The sequence below is a fragment of the Rattus rattus genome, chromosome 7 (assembly GCF_011064425.1).
Source record: "Rattus rattus isolate New Zealand chromosome 7, Rrattus_CSIRO_v1, whole genome shotgun sequence".
Taxonomy (NCBI): Eukaryota; Metazoa; Chordata; class Mammalia; order Rodentia; family Muridae; genus Rattus; species Rattus rattus.
Window position 1 is genome coordinate 83,499,883 of NC_046160.1, and position 17,212 is coordinate 83,517,094.

General features: G+C 41.4%; 1 protein-coding gene across 1 annotated transcript in view; it reads right to left on the bottom strand.

The window, feature by feature from the left end:
* Nucleotides 1-17,212, bottom strand: part of Map4k5 (mitogen-activated protein kinase kinase kinase kinase 5) — a 92,508-nt gene that overhangs the window by 28,911 nt on the left and 46,385 nt on the right. The window contains exons 9-15 of the mRNA XM_032907869.1: nucleotides 16,302-16,433; nucleotides 15,017-15,079; nucleotides 13,232-13,313; nucleotides 12,201-12,317; nucleotides 8,144-8,222; nucleotides 1,373-1,431; nucleotides 248-315 (exon numbers count right to left, since the gene is read on the bottom strand). Of these exons, the coding sequence (XP_032763760.1) occupies nucleotides 248-315; nucleotides 1,373-1,431; nucleotides 8,144-8,222; nucleotides 12,201-12,317; nucleotides 13,232-13,313; nucleotides 15,017-15,079; nucleotides 16,302-16,433 (600 nt within the window). The remainder of the gene's footprint in view (nucleotides 1-247; nucleotides 316-1,372; nucleotides 1,432-8,143; nucleotides 8,223-12,200; nucleotides 12,318-13,231; nucleotides 13,314-15,016; nucleotides 15,080-16,301; nucleotides 16,434-17,212) is intronic.

The following is a 17,212-nucleotide window of genomic DNA, read 5'->3' on the forward strand; positions in this document are numbered from 1 at the left end:
CAAGGCCAACTTGGCCTAACTAGGAAGTGCCAGGCAAGCCAGGGCTACATAACATGGTCCTGTTGCAAAGCAAACAACTGAAAAACAAAACAATGAAGAAGATACCCCCCCCCCATTTAAAAACATTACTAAATAGTTCATGACATTTTTGTCAATAACGTAAGTTAGAGCTCTAACTGGTAACTTTAAGATAAATCTCCATCAAAGCCGTTCACATAATCAAGTTATTAATAAGAAAGCCACTTACCTGCCTGTACTTGCACCATCGACAAAAGGATTCCAATGTAATATAAAGTTTGGTTCTGAAGATAATCCCTGTGCAGGTCACAGTGTTGAGTGTTACTTTCACACATTAACCAAGGTAATATCACACTTTTGATTTACTAATTACAGATCAGCCAAATTATCTGGTTCAAAAAAAAAACCCGGATGTTGTGGCTGCTAGTTACCATGGCATCTAATCGGTTTTATGCCTCCACAATTTATTCTGTCGTTGGACACATTTAGATCAATGACTCAGTATCATCTGAACTTCCTCATATCTACTAAATATAGCTTTCAATCTGACAAGTAAAAACAAAAACAAAATAACCCACAAAAATTTTAATTATTTGCATAACTACTCCATTGGTCAAGACAATTAAATAATCCATTTAATGTGTATGAAAAACGCTGATGCATACAGAAACAAGCAGCAAGAATGCCACTAAAATCCACTAGGAATAGTACTTATATTGACTAAAAAACAAAAGAGAACAAGAACAATAAAAAAGTAGCTATTAAGGAACCTTCTATGCTAATCTTAACAATATCTTATTTATTTAGTCCTATATAAAAAGGATTAAATATACAGTTAATTTTGAAATGCTGTCACTTGGTGTGAGGACACATGCCTGGCACCCCAGCACTAGGCAGCTGAAGCAGAGGAGGACTACGGCAATTGGAGGGCTACACCATGAGTCCCCTCACAAACAACAAACAAAGCCCATAAGGCTATAGTAACGAACAGATGCTAGAACTCACAACAAGTGTCCCACCATCAGCCACGTGCCCAACCCCACAGATAAGACACTTTAAACAGGACAGCAGTGCAAATGTGCTTCCTGAAACCTCAAGAGAACCAGTAAGGACAGGGTTAAGGGCTGAGTCCCAGTCGGAGCTAAGTAATTCATGTGCACCCAGAGTACTGGGAGTACTCGGTCAAACCACGTGGCCTGTAGTGCCACCAAAGTGCCTCTATAGATTTCTCACACTTCAGAGTGTGAACTGGATTAGTAAAGTTAATATGTTAAAAAATGTAGCTACTTTATTTCCTGAAATATATCTTACTCTTAAGTTTTCTCAAACATGAAAATGTTTTAAAGTCAGTTACCATTTCATCCCGGGCTTCTGTTTCTTTTCTTAGAGGAGGTTCAAACTGTAATTTGTCAACTGCAAAATATAGAACAGATGCATAAGTGTATAAAAATACATACACACATATAAAGTCATCATCTTACATGGTTAGTTTAAGGGATGAAATGAGAATGTCCACCACTGAGGCACAGGGGAAAAATTTCTTATTCTTACCACACAACATCTTTATATCCACCCAGATAAAGTAACAATCAGAGAGAGTCCTCCCATTTTCTAGGCTTAATTCTTGGCTGACACTAGGAAATTTAAAAAGTACTTTTGTTACCCCACCCCAACTGAGGACTGAACCCAGGGCCTTACCAGGGCCTTAAGCGCTCTACCATTGAGCTAAATCCCCAACCCCCAAATTTGTGTTAAGAGAAAACATTTAAATTTTTTTGGAAGTAGATGACAAAAAACAAAACAAACAAAACTTCAAAGATTGCAGATGCTGTTTTGAGATGAAGCAACAGCTCTGTGGTGAAGAAACCTAGCAACATTCTGCACGATCCCTAAGGAGCACCAAAGGGCTGTCAGAGCAGCGCTCCTCCTCTATGGCCGCTTTCTGCCTGCATGTTATTTGAGCTCATCAGACCACTTTCAGAATTACCCAAAGTATTCAAAAAGCAATTTCTTTTAGATGAAATAGTCTATAACAGAGAAATATTTTCATTACCTACTTCAAGCTATTAAAACTTTAAAAATTTTAAGAGACTAATGTGACTAAAAGGCTGAAGTTTTTTTTCAACATTTACACATATAAGATTTCTAAATGCAATCTTAGCTAATTGCTGAAAGGCTTTCAAATAAAGCTAGTTGTATTTAATCTTTAAAAACAAGATGTAAAAAGAAATATGAACTGCTAACGTAATTAATTATATGGAGCCAAACAGTAAACCATAAGCTTTCCCTTGCTCCCCCCTCCTCCTCCTCTTCTTTTTCCTCCTCCCCCACACCCCAATGGCCTGTCACATAACCCAGGCTGGCCTGGGATTCACTATGTGCAGCTAAGGCTGGATTCCAACTCTGAGCCTTCCTCCTGCCTTAGACTCTTCAGTGCGTGGGGTGGGGGGAGTAACAAGTGTGTACAACCATGTCTGCCATAAAATTTTTGGCCCAGGTCTGCCATAAAATTTTTGGCCCAAGAGAGGAAGACATTTCATAAAATGTCATCTATTTAAAGCAACAATCTAAAATAAAAGCCACTATTCATTAGTAACAGTTAACAGGGGTTGGGGATTTAGCTCAGTGGTAGAGGCCCTGGGTTTGGTCCCCAGCTCCGAAAAAACAAAACAAAACAAAACAAAAAAACCAAAAAAACAAAAAAACCAAAAACAGTTAACATAACCTACAAATGTTTTTGAAAGGAGATTTTTGTTTTATGTGTATCAGTGTTTGGCCTCCAGGTGTGTGTCCAGGATCCTGAGGGATCCACTGGAACTGGAGTTACAGGCAGCTGGGTCGAGCTGGAAGATAGCACTGTAAGCAAGGGACAGTCTTAGCACAGCCTGCAGTATGAGGACAGACGCCCGAGACTCTGCCCAGAAGAACCTTGTATAAACAGTCTAGAGAGACAGGATGGGAACCTTAAAAGAGTCAGCTGCCTGCCAGGTCATTCATTCCTCAAAGGAAGAGGACAAAATTCAGATGCTCAGTATGGTGTTAGCTTGCCCGAGATACAAACAAACAAACAAACAAACAAGTAAAGATTTTAAAAACATCCTGGATAAAGTTGAAGGTAGCAAACAGGAGTCAAAGACAGCTGAAGAAAAGAAACAGACAATATAGGTGATCAGCAGACAGGATGTATCGTAAGAGGACTTAAGAGAGAGACCTGGGTGAGCAGACAATCTCAACACAGAAACTGAAATTATATGTCTACGTATGTGTTTATATGTACACGTGCAATCTGTGCATGACTAAAATTTACATCTGAGAATTACTGTACCTGAAGTAAAATTCACTGAATGGCTTAACAGCAGAGTGGACACAGGAACAAGTTCCTGTCACGTGTGTATGAGAAGGCCTAGAAAGAGCCGAGCTGCAGTCTGCGACCAGTGTGTTCAGTAACACATGACTCACACGTGTGCAGAGCAGACATTGCAAAGGAGCAGCAGCCAATGAAAAGCAAGGCCCCACACACCTAAGCAGCTTACTGCGCCCCAGCCAGACAACAGAGCTGAGTTCAGTAGCGTAAACTGTCTATGCTGAAGGCGGCTCATCTATGTGCCTGGATAGACAGAAACCTGAGCCAGGGGCAGCACGTTTCCTGACGAGCCAGGGGCAGCATGTTTCCTGACGGTCGGTCGGGGTTAGCTCAGCCAGGAAGTTTAATAGGCTTCACTGCCATTCAGGCAAAGGACATAAAAGAAAACACTTTAGACTGGGGAAGTGTAAGAAGCTTGTAAAGTCTACTCAACTTGTTTAAAACTTTCATTTATTTGTCTTAAAGAACACAACAAAACAAAAAGGCAAGGGTTTCGACAAGCCATCCTTTGTCTCAAACTTGTGAATTCTGAGGTTATGTGCCACAATACTAATATGCCTATATCTTGGTCAGAGAGAGGGGGTGGCGGAATCTTTCCTGGCATTCACCATCCGGGAGGACAAACAACAAATCTGAATGCAAAGTCCGGAAGGAACGTGATTTCTCCCAAGGATATTCTGCATGTGTCACGTTTCATGTAATGAGTACTCTCTCTGAGCTCCACGGCTCTCTGAGAAGCCGCTCTTTAAGTCAGACTGTCAGGAACCTCCTGTGTAAGTCTTGCTCATTACAGTGAATCACTGTATTATGACTGGAAGATCTAAGTCACTGACTCAAATGCAACCCAGACAGCAAGCTTCAAAGGAAGGCATTCCTAAGCACAGGGCCCAGCTGCAGGAGGCCTCCGTCTGCTTCCACAGCAGAGCCAGAGCTCCCCTCACACACACACTGCTTCGCTCTGAGTCACCTCAATTCTATTACTCCCATTGTTTTGTTAGATATGACACCCCATCATTCCTATGGTATGTTTTATGTCACTACAAGGAATTAATAAATGTTAATTTGTTGGACTATTTCTTTATCCCTGGTCAGTTTAGCACAGGATCTGTTATGGCTTCAATGTGAGATGGCCATGAAAATCCATGTTGCCAGCTGATGGGCTCACAGGGCTGTGACCTCAGAATGGATTAATTCAAGGCTGAGTACAAAATGGAAAGGCGACTGGGAGATGAAGGACAGACGAAAGGCGGGGCCTAACGGATGGTCACTGGGGATTGTGCCTTCTAGCTCATCTTACTTTCTCTGACTTCTCATCCCATGTGGGTAACAGCTTTCTTCCATGATGGACCTGATTATACTGTTCTTCCTCAGTGCAGGCCCAGAAACAACAGAGCCTACTGACCATGGACTGAAACTTAAGAGACCATGAGCCAAACCAAATCTCTCTTCCTTTGTTTGCTTTAGATTCTTTGTTATATCAACAGTCAGGTTCAAAAATTATTCAGGCCTACTAAAAATATAAAGAAAGAACACATAGAGTGATCATAATAACCCAATACAAAATCAACAGAATGGGTGTGTCGTAATATACTCATAAATGCAAGATTTTGCTAGTCTGTATTCCTACACGATGGTATGAACGACTCTCAGATATGGCTGAATTAAAGAGTCTAGTGTGTCAAGCTTATTTGTGTAAAAGTCAAGAGCAGCTAAAAAGGAACCTATGTGACAGGTATCAGACTGGATACTGACTGGATTCAGGGACACAGTGGAAGGGTACGAAGCGTGACAGAGCAAGGCGAAGTCTGAGACTGCAGCGGTGTCCTGCACGGTGAGCTGGAGGGCAGGCCACAGGGGTGTACGTATATTTAAATTTCTCCATGCGTCACATTTAAGAGTTGATCATCTCTGTATGTAAGTTACCAGCTCAACTTAAAAAAAAAAAAACCTGAAGCAAAAACCAGAATAGAACTGAAATCTATTCAGCAAGCAAGAACAGAGCCATAAAACATCCCGGTGTCTATGAATGTTTAAATGTAAAGTGAAGAAAATCGCCAGTAAAATGATTCCAACTTCCATCTGAGGCGTGCTCTGTGAAGATATCAGCACCCATCACAGATGGCTGTGAGCCACCATGTGGTTGCTGGGATTTGAACTCAGGACCTCTGGGAGAGCAGTCAGTGCTCTTAACCACTGAGCCATCTCTCCAGCCCAGGAAAACCTACATCGTGACCATCACCAAAACAAACCAACTCCCGGCAGAGGCGGCTCTTTAGCTAAGACTGAGCATCATAAAGATGTCAGCTCTGGGAATGTATAATTTAGTCACACACCAGTGAAAATAAACTTTAAAACTAGGTAACAAGACTCTAAAATTTATTTATATAAAACCAGATAAAATGAAAACAACAACGACGTGTCACCTGGACAGTGAATGAAGAGGAGTGGAGGAGGAGAGACAGCCTGACAGACCTCAGCAGAGGCAACACCCCCAGCGTGCTGCGCTGGGGACCTAGTACCACAGTATAGACGGTATCTGGAATCCACGAGCAAAGAGATCACGAGTGTTAAGAAATGGCCCTGAGCCAAAAGGGCCGAAGCAACTGACTGCACTGAAGCTGGCCCTGCTTTGCTCCTAACTTCATGTCGATGGGGTAGGTATCTTATCTAGAAAGCGTAATTGCAAACTACGAGACACCACAGAAGGTGCTTGTGCAATTTTGGAATCAGTGTTAAGATCATTTGTTACTCTTGCACCCACATGTTCAAGGGTCTAATACTCTTCTGGCCTCTGCAGGCACCAGTTACACTCATGCTGCACCTACACACATGCGAGCAAAACACTCAGGCACACAAATAAAAATGAATATATTAAAACGAAGACTAACATAAAGAGCAAAGGCTAGAAACAGAGACAAGTCAGACAACATTAGCGGAACACCATACAGCTGCACAGACAAGTACAGCTTCATCCAAGAAGGTGATCTGTGGTGTCCCAGAGCACAAAACCTTTCATAAGACGCAACAAGGCTCTGGCAAGATGGCTCAGCAGGCACATATCTTCCCAACGATGACTTTGGGAAGGAGACTGCACGCTGGCAATAGCAACAACAAAGACATCGAGTGTGGAGTTACTACTCGCTTATCCATGACGCGTCCTGGTGAGCAACGGCTAAGTGAGGGAAGGCATTCTTTTAAAGAGCCAAGAACACTTGGTTTGAAGAAAATGGACCTAAGCTGGGGGTGGGTCGGGGAGGTGGTACACCCTACAGTCTCAGACTCCAGGGACCAAGGAAGAGAAGTCACCGAGTCTGAACCTGGCCTGGGTAATGTAGTCACCTTCCAAAGAATAAAAATAAAATAAAGTGTAGACAGTGATTTAATACCTATCTGTAAGAATCCTATTGGTTTGAGTACCTAATGAACCATCTTATTTCATTATGGTTAAAAATCTATTTGTATTGTTAGTCATGCATCTCACTTTACATGGAAAGAAATCTTGAGACAAATACACGTCTAAGTCAGCAAATCCACATCCAGACTTTTTTTTTTTGAGACAGTTTCTCTGTGCAGCTCTGACTGCCCTGGAACCCCTCTGTAGACCATGATGGTCTTGAACTCTAATAGAGACCTGCCAGTCCAGCCTCCTCAAGTGCTGGGAATCAAAGGTATGTGCTGCCAGCACCCAGGCCTTTAACACTTCTAATTTTTTTAAAATGCAGCTGAGGAGACAAAGGCAGTTGAGTATAAAATTTTTGTCTGTTTATGACTAATTCATTGAATAAAAAAAATCAAAATTCTACTTTAAACATTTGTAAAGAGTCATCTGCACACTGATCTAAAATATTTAAAACACACCCAAACACCCAATAATAGACTATCTTCTACAGTATTAAACATACAATAATAGACTATCTTCTTCAGTATTAAATACCCAATAATAGACTATCTTCTACAGCATTAAACACCCAATAATAGACCATCTTCTACAGTATTAAACATACAATAATAGACTATCTTCTACAGTATTGAACACCCAATAATAGACTATCTTCTACAGCATTAAACACTCATAATTCAATGTTCAACATGGAGTGGAGTTACAAAGCCAATGCCAAAAAACAGAAAATGTTTCTCCGTAATGTAAAAGTATATTGTTAGCCACATGAAATACTCATGGGGAAATAAGAAGGCAGAAAAATATTAACAGTGGGATGGCTGTAGGTTATATGATGGTGAGCAATGTAAATTCTCTATTTCTTATTTCTTGTAAATTTCCAGCAATGGGCACAATTATCTTCATAATTAAAAATAAAAACAATTTAAAAACAATAACCAACATAATTCCAGGAAAACTAGAAAAGCAACCTATATTTCCAATATCGTCTGAAACAAAGTGTATAGCCTTGATTAGTCTAAGATTTTTTTTTTTTAACAGCCTACTAAGCTCTCAACACTCATTGGCTTTTCTTTTTTTTTCTTTTTTTTTTAAGATTTTTTTAATTTATTTTATGTATATGAGTACACTGTAGGTATCTTCAGACACACCAGAAGAGGGCATCAGATCTCATTACAGATGGTTGTGAGCCACCATGTGGTTGCTGGGAATTGAACTCAGGACCTCTGGAAGACTAGTGGGTGCTTTTAACCAGTGAGCCATCTCTCCAGCTCTAGTCTAAGATTTTATAATTCCCCAAAACATAAGAACACCCAGATCAACCCTCCAACACCACCCCTGAAAAATGTTTAGTAAGTACGTACAGTTTATTTCTGAAGCTGTCCGTTCAGCTCTGGAATTCCTGTTTGTTGATCTAATGGTATGACGAATGATTGCGTGAGGCTGTGAATATAAGCATAACATACACACTTAAAATTTCAGCGGCAAATAAAAGGTTAAAACTTTTCCTTTTGGGGTTGGGGATTTAGCTCAGTGGTAGAGCGCTTGAAGCGCAAGGCCCTGGGTTTGGTCCCCAGCTCCGGAGGAAAAAAAAACAAAAAAACAAAAAAACAAAAAACTTTTCCTTTTAAATGATTGCTTATTGACAACTATAAATATCTACTAAAACATTTCTAAGTAAACAACAGCAACATGAGGAACGGCAGATACTGTAAATGCGTATTCAGTTATCCCACGGTTATGTCGTGAAAAACTCTGAAGGGATTTGAAGTCAGACAAACCTTGTCTGCAGAGCTCTGTTCGGGAAGACAAAGAATACGACTATGTTCAAAGTGCCAATGGTAGTGCCATTTATTAAGCAGAGAAATACTGCTGAACTCTGGACAAGGAGCCGTTCCTCCACACTGCCCTGAAGAGCTCAGAGGCTCGGCACACACTCCTTTCGGGGCTACAGCAGGCGTCGGCTGTGCAGAATTTGGAGATGCATTAGACATAGAAGGGATCACACGATAGGAGTATCTGCAGGAAGTGCGGTTTGGCAGTTACTTGACAGCACTGACATTAGGTAAGATGGGGGAACTGTGTGGACGGACTGTGGAATTCAGATCATAAATGGCCTTGAATGTCAGATGATAACTCTCGATTTTTATTTTTTGAGCAGAAGGAAGTGTTTGGAGACCAATGCAAGGGAGTGGCAGCACCAGGGACAGCTTTAAGGGGTAATTTTGCAGGTGGATAAGGGTGCAGTACTAGGGGAAATACTGGCGAGTTCATTAGTTCAGAGCCTGGGCTCCTCTAGAGGACCCAGTAGATTTTGCAGCACGCACAAGGCAGCTGGCTCATAAGCATCTGTGACTGCAGTTACAAAGATCTGCTGCCCTTTCTGGTCTCCACAGGCACCAGACACACATGTGATGCACAGACATACATGTAGACGACAACAACAACAGCAGCAACCGACAGCACTGACACGCACTTAAAGCATGAACATTATAAACTACCGAGTCATCTACGACTCTCACCTCTCAGCGTAAGCTCAGGCTCACCTGAAGCTATACCTCCAGCTCAGCCCTGAGCTACCAAACTTCTGATGCTCGTCAGTTACTGATGCCTCTGAAAGTGGCTGGTGCCATACAGCTGGTGTGACCCGCAGACCTGGGTTCACGGCGCTGTGGAGAGCCAGATGTATCCACCCTAGAGGCTCCTCCTCAGCCACCTCGAGCTCCACTCCACACTGTATTCCCGGTCTGATTTTTGAGCCCGTTCTCTCACTTCCATCACAGGGGCTTAATGTTCCTACTTGAATACCAACTTCATTAATCCATACTCTCTTCCTCATCATTGGTATCCGATCTTCCCTTTTCTCCCTCTCTAGTGTGTATCTGAAAGTCTAAGATTTAAGAATCTCCTGTGACTCACATCTATATAGGCCAAATTCTTCCCCTACAACCAGCATCTAACTCCTGACTAGACCTCTCCATATGGAAGTTGTTCAGTAAAAAAGTAAACGCATCCTTTGTTTCCGACTTGACTTTGCTCATGTTTGCCTCAGGAAGTGGTTCTATCCCTCAGGGTTTCAAACTGAGATCTGGCAGCAGTTCTCTTCCTGGCCTTCCATCACTCACTATGTCTCACTCTGGCTGTTATTCTGGTGACTCTGAAGGGACTGTCAACCCTATCCTGCTCCTCCTGGTAGGCAGCTCTTTAACAGGCCTTAGTCCACAGCTTTCTCATGGTCAGAGAGACAGTCTGAGGCTTTATGTCCACGACTTATCTCCTATACCAGCCAGACTGAGCTGTCTTTAGTTCCCCAAGGAGTATACTTTCTCTGTTACCACCAGGCTTTCAAAACATGCTATGACTTCTCTCCTCTATCCAAGTTATTTATCATTGGACTGGAGAGTTGGCTCAGCAGGCAAGAACAGTGGCTGCTTTGGCAGAGGATCCAAGTTCAATTCCCAGTACCCACGTGACAGACAGCTCATGACTGTCTGAAACTCTTCTAGAAGATATGCCACCCTCTTCCAGGCAAAACGTTTGTACCCAAAAAATGATAAAATAAATCTGAAAAGCAAAACAAAACAAAACAACCAACTAACCAACCAACCCGCCCACCCCAAACCTTATTCTTGCTCTTTTCTAATTCTCAGTCATCCTTCAAGCTTTTGGCCTTCCTGCCCTATTGTGGTATTCCTCCACAGTACCCCGTATTTCCTACTCCGTAGGAACTGTCAGATCTATCCGTTTTGTGTTGACGTTTCTGCATCTCCTTTGAGACTAACCCACTCTCTCTGGATGCAGGGACGGGGTCAGTCTCACATCACCATACCCCATGATATGACCGAAGGTTCTGGGTTTCAAGGACTGGAAAGAGCAGCATATCACTAAACTAACAATCAAACAAAATCCACAAAGCACTCAGCAAGTAGGCAGAGGAGGGAAGCTCAGGGGAGGCCCAGGGGAAGCCCAGGGGTTTGTATCTTTGCATAGTTAAAGATCAGTTGGGAATTAAGTAACCATTCATGCTGTGTTAAGTTTTAAGTTATGGGATTAAATCTGCTTGCTGTTTTCAGAAAGGTTTTCTACAAAGCAACCCCTATTTGATTAGAACTCACAATGTAACCTAGGCTGGCTTTGTGTAATCCTCCTGAGTCCTTGGTTTACAAGTTGAATGTCAATATGCCTGCCATAAAGTTTTGTTAACCTTATTTTTAAAAATTATATTTATTTATGTGTATGTATCCTTGGCTACATGTATTCACATGTGGAGATTTGAGTGTCTGGAATTGGACTCAGGTCTCAGGTTATCAAGCCCAGTTATTGTAAGTCCCTTTACTAACCATTCAGCCATCTTGCCTGCCCAAGCTGTATTAATCTTAAGGCTACAAACAGTGGTCTCAGTATTAGTGTGTGTAGGGAATTTATGCGTGGCTGGTTTATTTAATGTTTGCAGTTCTAGTTAATTTAACATCAAATAAAATTATATAACAGGACTATAATTTTAAGAAGCATTAGGAGAACACAGATTGTCTTTTAAAGATTCTATAGAACAATATAATATATAGGGCTATAGTTTTTAAGCACTTAAATAGAACAATGGTACAGTCAATGAGCACAAAGTCCCTTATTCTTAATTTACATGTCGTGCTACTGCATATGGTACTCTCAAAATAATCCCATCATGCTTTCAGAGAAGACGTGCATGGTAACAGAATAGCTACATGTGATTATACAAGGAACAATACTTATGTAAAAGTATTTTCCCGTTGAGGATTTCAACTTACTGCTTTAGAATTACTGATATTTTGTTAATATACATAAATGGGAAAATGAAAAAATGACCAACTCCACTTCTAAGCAGTCTCTTTTATGAACTTATATGCACAGGTGTTGTGTCTAAACCTTTCCTTCTTGTTCCAAAATGAAATTCTTAAAGCCTCTGTTTCCTAGGCAACAGATGCCATTTCTGTATGTTCTGAGGAAGATACATCTCACTGTAAGCTGAGAAGAGCTGGGAGAAGGCCTCTGGAGCTCTAGGCATGTGTGAGGGAGGAGGAGGATTTCAGAACTCAGAACAAGATTAGGAAAAGCCTTAGCAGGCTATGATTAGCATGTACACAGAATGTACACTGTTAATGTTTGTGGTTCCATCCTTTCTAACTAAACTGAAGTTGTAAATAAGAAAATAAACTCTTAACTGGGGTGTCGTGGCTCACACCAGTAACCATAGCACTTGGGAGGCTGAGACAGGAGGACACCTGAGAACTCAGGGTTAGCCTGATCAACACATTGGTCCAGGTCAAGCTGGATCCTGCGAGACCTTGTCTATAAAGCCAAAATTAAATGAATAACGGAAATAAACAGAATACAAGTTAAAAGTCTCTGAAAATTTTCAAGCATTTGCCTGTATTCCATTCTTACCTCAAAGTCATCATCGTCGCCTTCACTGTAGTGAGCATGGTTGTCTGGATTGTTCACCTTGTCCAACAGTTCAACCGCGAGGGCCCGAGACAGACCTGACTGCCCAACGAAAGTGTGCTAAATAAAAACCAAACAAATAAAATTTCACAAATGTGCCATCACACATTTTAGTTTAAAAAAATGTCATTGTGATTTTTAAGTCAGTAACTTGTAATCAGAGATGAGCAGTGGGGTCTGCATCGGATATGGAGGAAATCACCTATGATTTCCTGCGGTCGTCTATGATCTTCACAATCACCTATGATCACTACGATCACTATGTATGATCGCCTATGATTTTAGATCAGATTGTGAACCACTTCTTTATGTACAGCTAATTTAATCTAAATTATACTGTAAACTATTACCAGCTAAATGATGATGTTCATTTATGTATCATCCCAGTATACAAATGAATACTGTGGGGTGTTTCAAAACAGTAAGAAAAAGCATGTTATATAGTCACATTTAATTCAGTTAAATTATAGTTTTCTTAGGTTGCTGTACTAATTACTTTCTCATATAAAGGTATTTACATTACATATAAATGTAGAATACATTAGAAGTTTGCATAAATTAAGAAAGCAACTAATTTTAGATGATATGGTTTTGGAGAGTATTCTAAAAGGCTGAGGTCATCAAACTGTAGTCTCAGCAAAATCTGCTGACTTGCCTACTTTGGTAAATAAAGTCTTCTTGGGGGCTAAAACTATGCCCATGTATGTATCTATGGGTACTTTTGTGTCACAACGGCAGAACTAAATAGTTGTGACAGAAACTGTACAGTCCGTATGCATGCATGCATGTATGTATGTATGTATGTATGTATGTATGTATGTATGTATGTAGATAGATTTGGTCCCTTACAGAAAGTTGGCTGATCCCTGCTGAAGACATGAATTACAGCCTAAGTTTTACAATGTCTGCTTTTGTTGCAGTGGAAAGTCGAGCTGCCAGGAGCCTCAGAACCCCTCTGTGATCCAGTGACTTACAGTCAGAAGCCTTTCAGCAGTTGGTCTTTTCTTGGGGTTTTTAGTTAGTGCTATTTTGACAAAATTATGGAATGTCGATGACCTTCAAATAAAAAGAGACAGTATAAAAACATTTCCCTTGTATTAGTTTTCTGCTGTTAGTACATACAATCAACTGAGGAGTAGTTAGAAAGTGAGAAACAACGTTCTGCTTTTTCCTTAGGCCTCTTAGTTCCATACAGGCCAAAAACCTAAACATGAAACACGGCATCTCCCTTGTACATGTGTGCAGCTGTTTTGTCTGTAAGTACTGTGCAATTAAACAGCAACTGTAATAGACAACTTCAAACACCGCTCTACAGACAGAAGTCGGCGGGCCGTGTCTAAAGCATGATTTAAGGTCCTCTTTCAAGGTGCATTTACAGAGCATTTTTTTTTTTTATTTCTATACTGAGTTGGATTACATGGAGAGTAGAGAGACTAATACAAGACAATTTAAATTCTAAAAGAATTTCTGGAACTCATAATGAAAGGGAGGGCAAAGAAAATGGAATGATTTTAGCAACTAAAAGGGGTTTCCTGCTACCTGCATTGGTAAAGCAGGGAGAGGGAGAAGCAAATAATAAAAAAAAAAAAAAATTAAATTAAATTTAAAAAAGGAAAGAAAAGAGAAAGAATTCTATCTTCATTACTAATAACAAACAGGCTTCTTTCTGACAGTGTCAAGATTCCACAAGGGGAAAATAGCTTAAGAACCACAGAGGTTGCCATAGTAACTAGCCAAGACAACACAGCACATCTCAGCAGAGAAATGCCTCACTGTTCTGCCTGTGGTGACTTGTGAGAGACACTCAGGAGAAACAGTGGGAGAGAGTGGTAGGGAGTCTGATGTTAACAGTGTCTCTGGAATCTGACCATGAACTTAATGCTGATACTCACTGTCCCTGAGTGAATATTAAGGTATTCTTGTCACAAAGCCTTCCAGTTCCAAAATGCTAGGAGGCTGAGGCTGTGTCAGCACAGAAAGGCACACTATAGGGTGACTTGCCTGTCATACTTGCCAGCACCTTACCCCTAGATGAAGCTGTACCCCACAGGTTATGACATAAAGCAGTTCAGAGTCTACTGGGGGGCTACTAGAATCTGAATTTCACAGTATAGACTGTCGTGTTAAATGGACACACACATTTGGATGTGTATAACAGACCTCCAAGAAATCCATACACCTATGCAAGAACTGTGTTTGTGATATTAGAAACCTTTATTTGCTGGTTTACTTTATAAAATGTATGCAGATTTTAATCAGGAAAGTTTTCAGTTTTTCTACCTAACACTCATGAAGTCTAACGATGGCTGCAAAAGGGAAAGGATTAAGGTGAAAACGAGCAGCGCGTCCTTCGAGACTACGGAGAGAGCCAAGACCAGAAGGACTGGTTTGGGTGTCACCATATCTGGGAAATGTTTGCAGACATCACAGTCCAGAGAAGATAATATTTAATTAGTGAAAATGAAAAAAAGGGCAAACAACAACAAAAAAAACCCCAAAAAACTTTCCAAACCCTTCAGATATTCCTTTCCAGCCCTTCCCCTCAGCACATTTCTTTCACCCCAGACAGCAGTACAGTGGAAAGCGGCTGATGGTGAACAGCAGGGATGACTAGAAAATAAACCTGGTCCCTTGCCATGCGCTCGGAGGGACAGCCACGCACACAGGGTATGCTACTCACTGCCTGTGTGCCCCTGAAGCGGTCATCGAGAACATAAGAACTATGACAATTCTGCAGCACTGTGTAACCTGTAACTCACCATTTAGTTTTGTCCTTTAGCTTTGGAGGCTGGAAATTACTTTTTGACATTAAGAAGAGAGCCCTGAAATAGAAATTTCAGTTAGAGGCAATACTAGACACTTTATCATTGCAATTAATAGTCAGACTGAACATTCTGTTGTAAATCTGTGTAAGACTTCCTCATGGAAAGGCACTGAAGACATTGCTTAGGACATGGAATTTTTTAAAAAGATTTATTCATTTTTATTTGTATAAGTACATTGTAGCTGTCTTCAGACACACCAGAAGAGGGCACAGGATCCCATGTGGTTGCTGGGAATTGAACTCAGGACCTCTGAAAGAGTAGTCAGTGCTCTCCAGCCCAGACATGGAATTTTTTGATATTCATTTTTTGTTTTTTGATGACCCCGCCGGTCAAATCCTGGACTTTGTACAAGCCAGACAAGCACTTCTGCTGCGAGATGAGCCTGCAGTCCTTGGCTTTTTTCACGTTTTGGGAAGGTTCTAGAATACTTCCGCTAGCTTTAAAAAAGATCTTTAATGTCAAACAGGTCCTTATTCACAAAACAAGGCCGTAAAATGTCTGTTTCCTTACCACAGTTACCTGTATAGCTCATAGTACAGTGCAGGCATATTTACATAATTGTGTATTCGCTTATTACACAGCACTGACACGTTACTTTAAAATTAAGTTATAGGTTTAAGCAAAGCCTAGCATTTATAATTACTCTGGCAAATTATATCCATTTCCTGATATTTATTTGGACAATAAATTCTTATACTATCTTACTGTCTACGAGCTAACCTACAAGAGTCACCTTTGAGAGAGGAAGGAGAACTTGCCCATGAATATATGTGCAGTGTATATGTGTTGAGTGTTCACCCCTGCACATGTGTGCAGTGTTTACCTTTCACGTGTGTGCAATGAATGAGAGCGTGCTCGCCCTGCCCATGTGTGCAGAGGGCTGTCTTCCTTTACTCTTCTTCATCTTATTTTGGGAGACAGGGTCTCTCAGAGAACCCCAGAGCTTTGCTTTGTCTAGAAAGGCTGCCCAGTCAAACTCTGGGGATCTGCCTGTCCCCGACACCCCAGCTTTTATAAGGGTGCTAGGGTTCCAAGCATAGGTCTGTAGTTGTGTAGAAAGCAACCTGCACAGTGAGGCAGCTCCCCAGACCCGAGCAGGTTACACGACATTAGTTCTGAGCCCTTACAGTACTTTACTAGTACGATTCACGTGAAAAGGAGCCCAGAACCCCGAGGAATCAGCAGTTCATCCTCAACGTGTTGTAAATAATGAGAACACCTCATTGGATGGAGGTCAAACATAGGCGGCTGAAGTTCTCCAAGCTCGATGGCTGTTATCCCGACTGCCCAGATATCACAGAGCTGGTTGTAGCCGCCGTTCTTTTCCACCGCTGCCACCTCTGGAGCCATCCTAGACGGATCAGTGAGCACAGCACTTGTTATTTTCTTAAATGATATAAAACACGTTGCTCTTTGTTATGTTCATAGATGGAAGAAGGAACGAAGCCTTACCACCCTGTCCCATTGCCCTATTTCATTTCTGGTGGCTAGAGATGGCTCAGTGGCTAGGAGCACTGGTTGCATAGGGATTTGCCAGCACCCCAGCGCCAGGGGATCTGAGGCTTTCTTCTGACCTCCATGGGCACACATGTGGTACACTCATGTACATGCAGGCAAAACACACACACACACACACACACACACACACCAAAAACCATAAAAAAATTAAAAATTAAGGAAAATCCCCTATTTAAAAATCCTCCCTTCCTCTTCTGAATCCTGCGCTCCAAGAACACTGTTGTTCTACTCCAGTCTGTGTTGTAACACTGTTAAGGAATGCTAAACACCTGCAGACCAACGACCCCAGAGGAGGGGAAACCTTGAGAAAAAGTCAGCAGGAAGCTGAGGGTAAGGTGTGCCTGCACACATCAGAGGAAACCCCAGCAAATGCAGGGGCTGTGGAGAGTGGAGGGCACAGTGGGACTCACCTGTGACACAGACCTGGGAAGAGCCACACACAGCCTGTTACTGTTTGGGACGAGTACAGAAACAGAGGAGCCCTCTCTTGTCTAAACACATTACTAAGTTTTAGTAATTCATTTTATAAGAGTGTAAATCTGGTCTGAATTTAAAAAAACATCTTCACGACTCAGGGCTTAGGGAGCCTGGAAAGTACATTGAAAACAAACT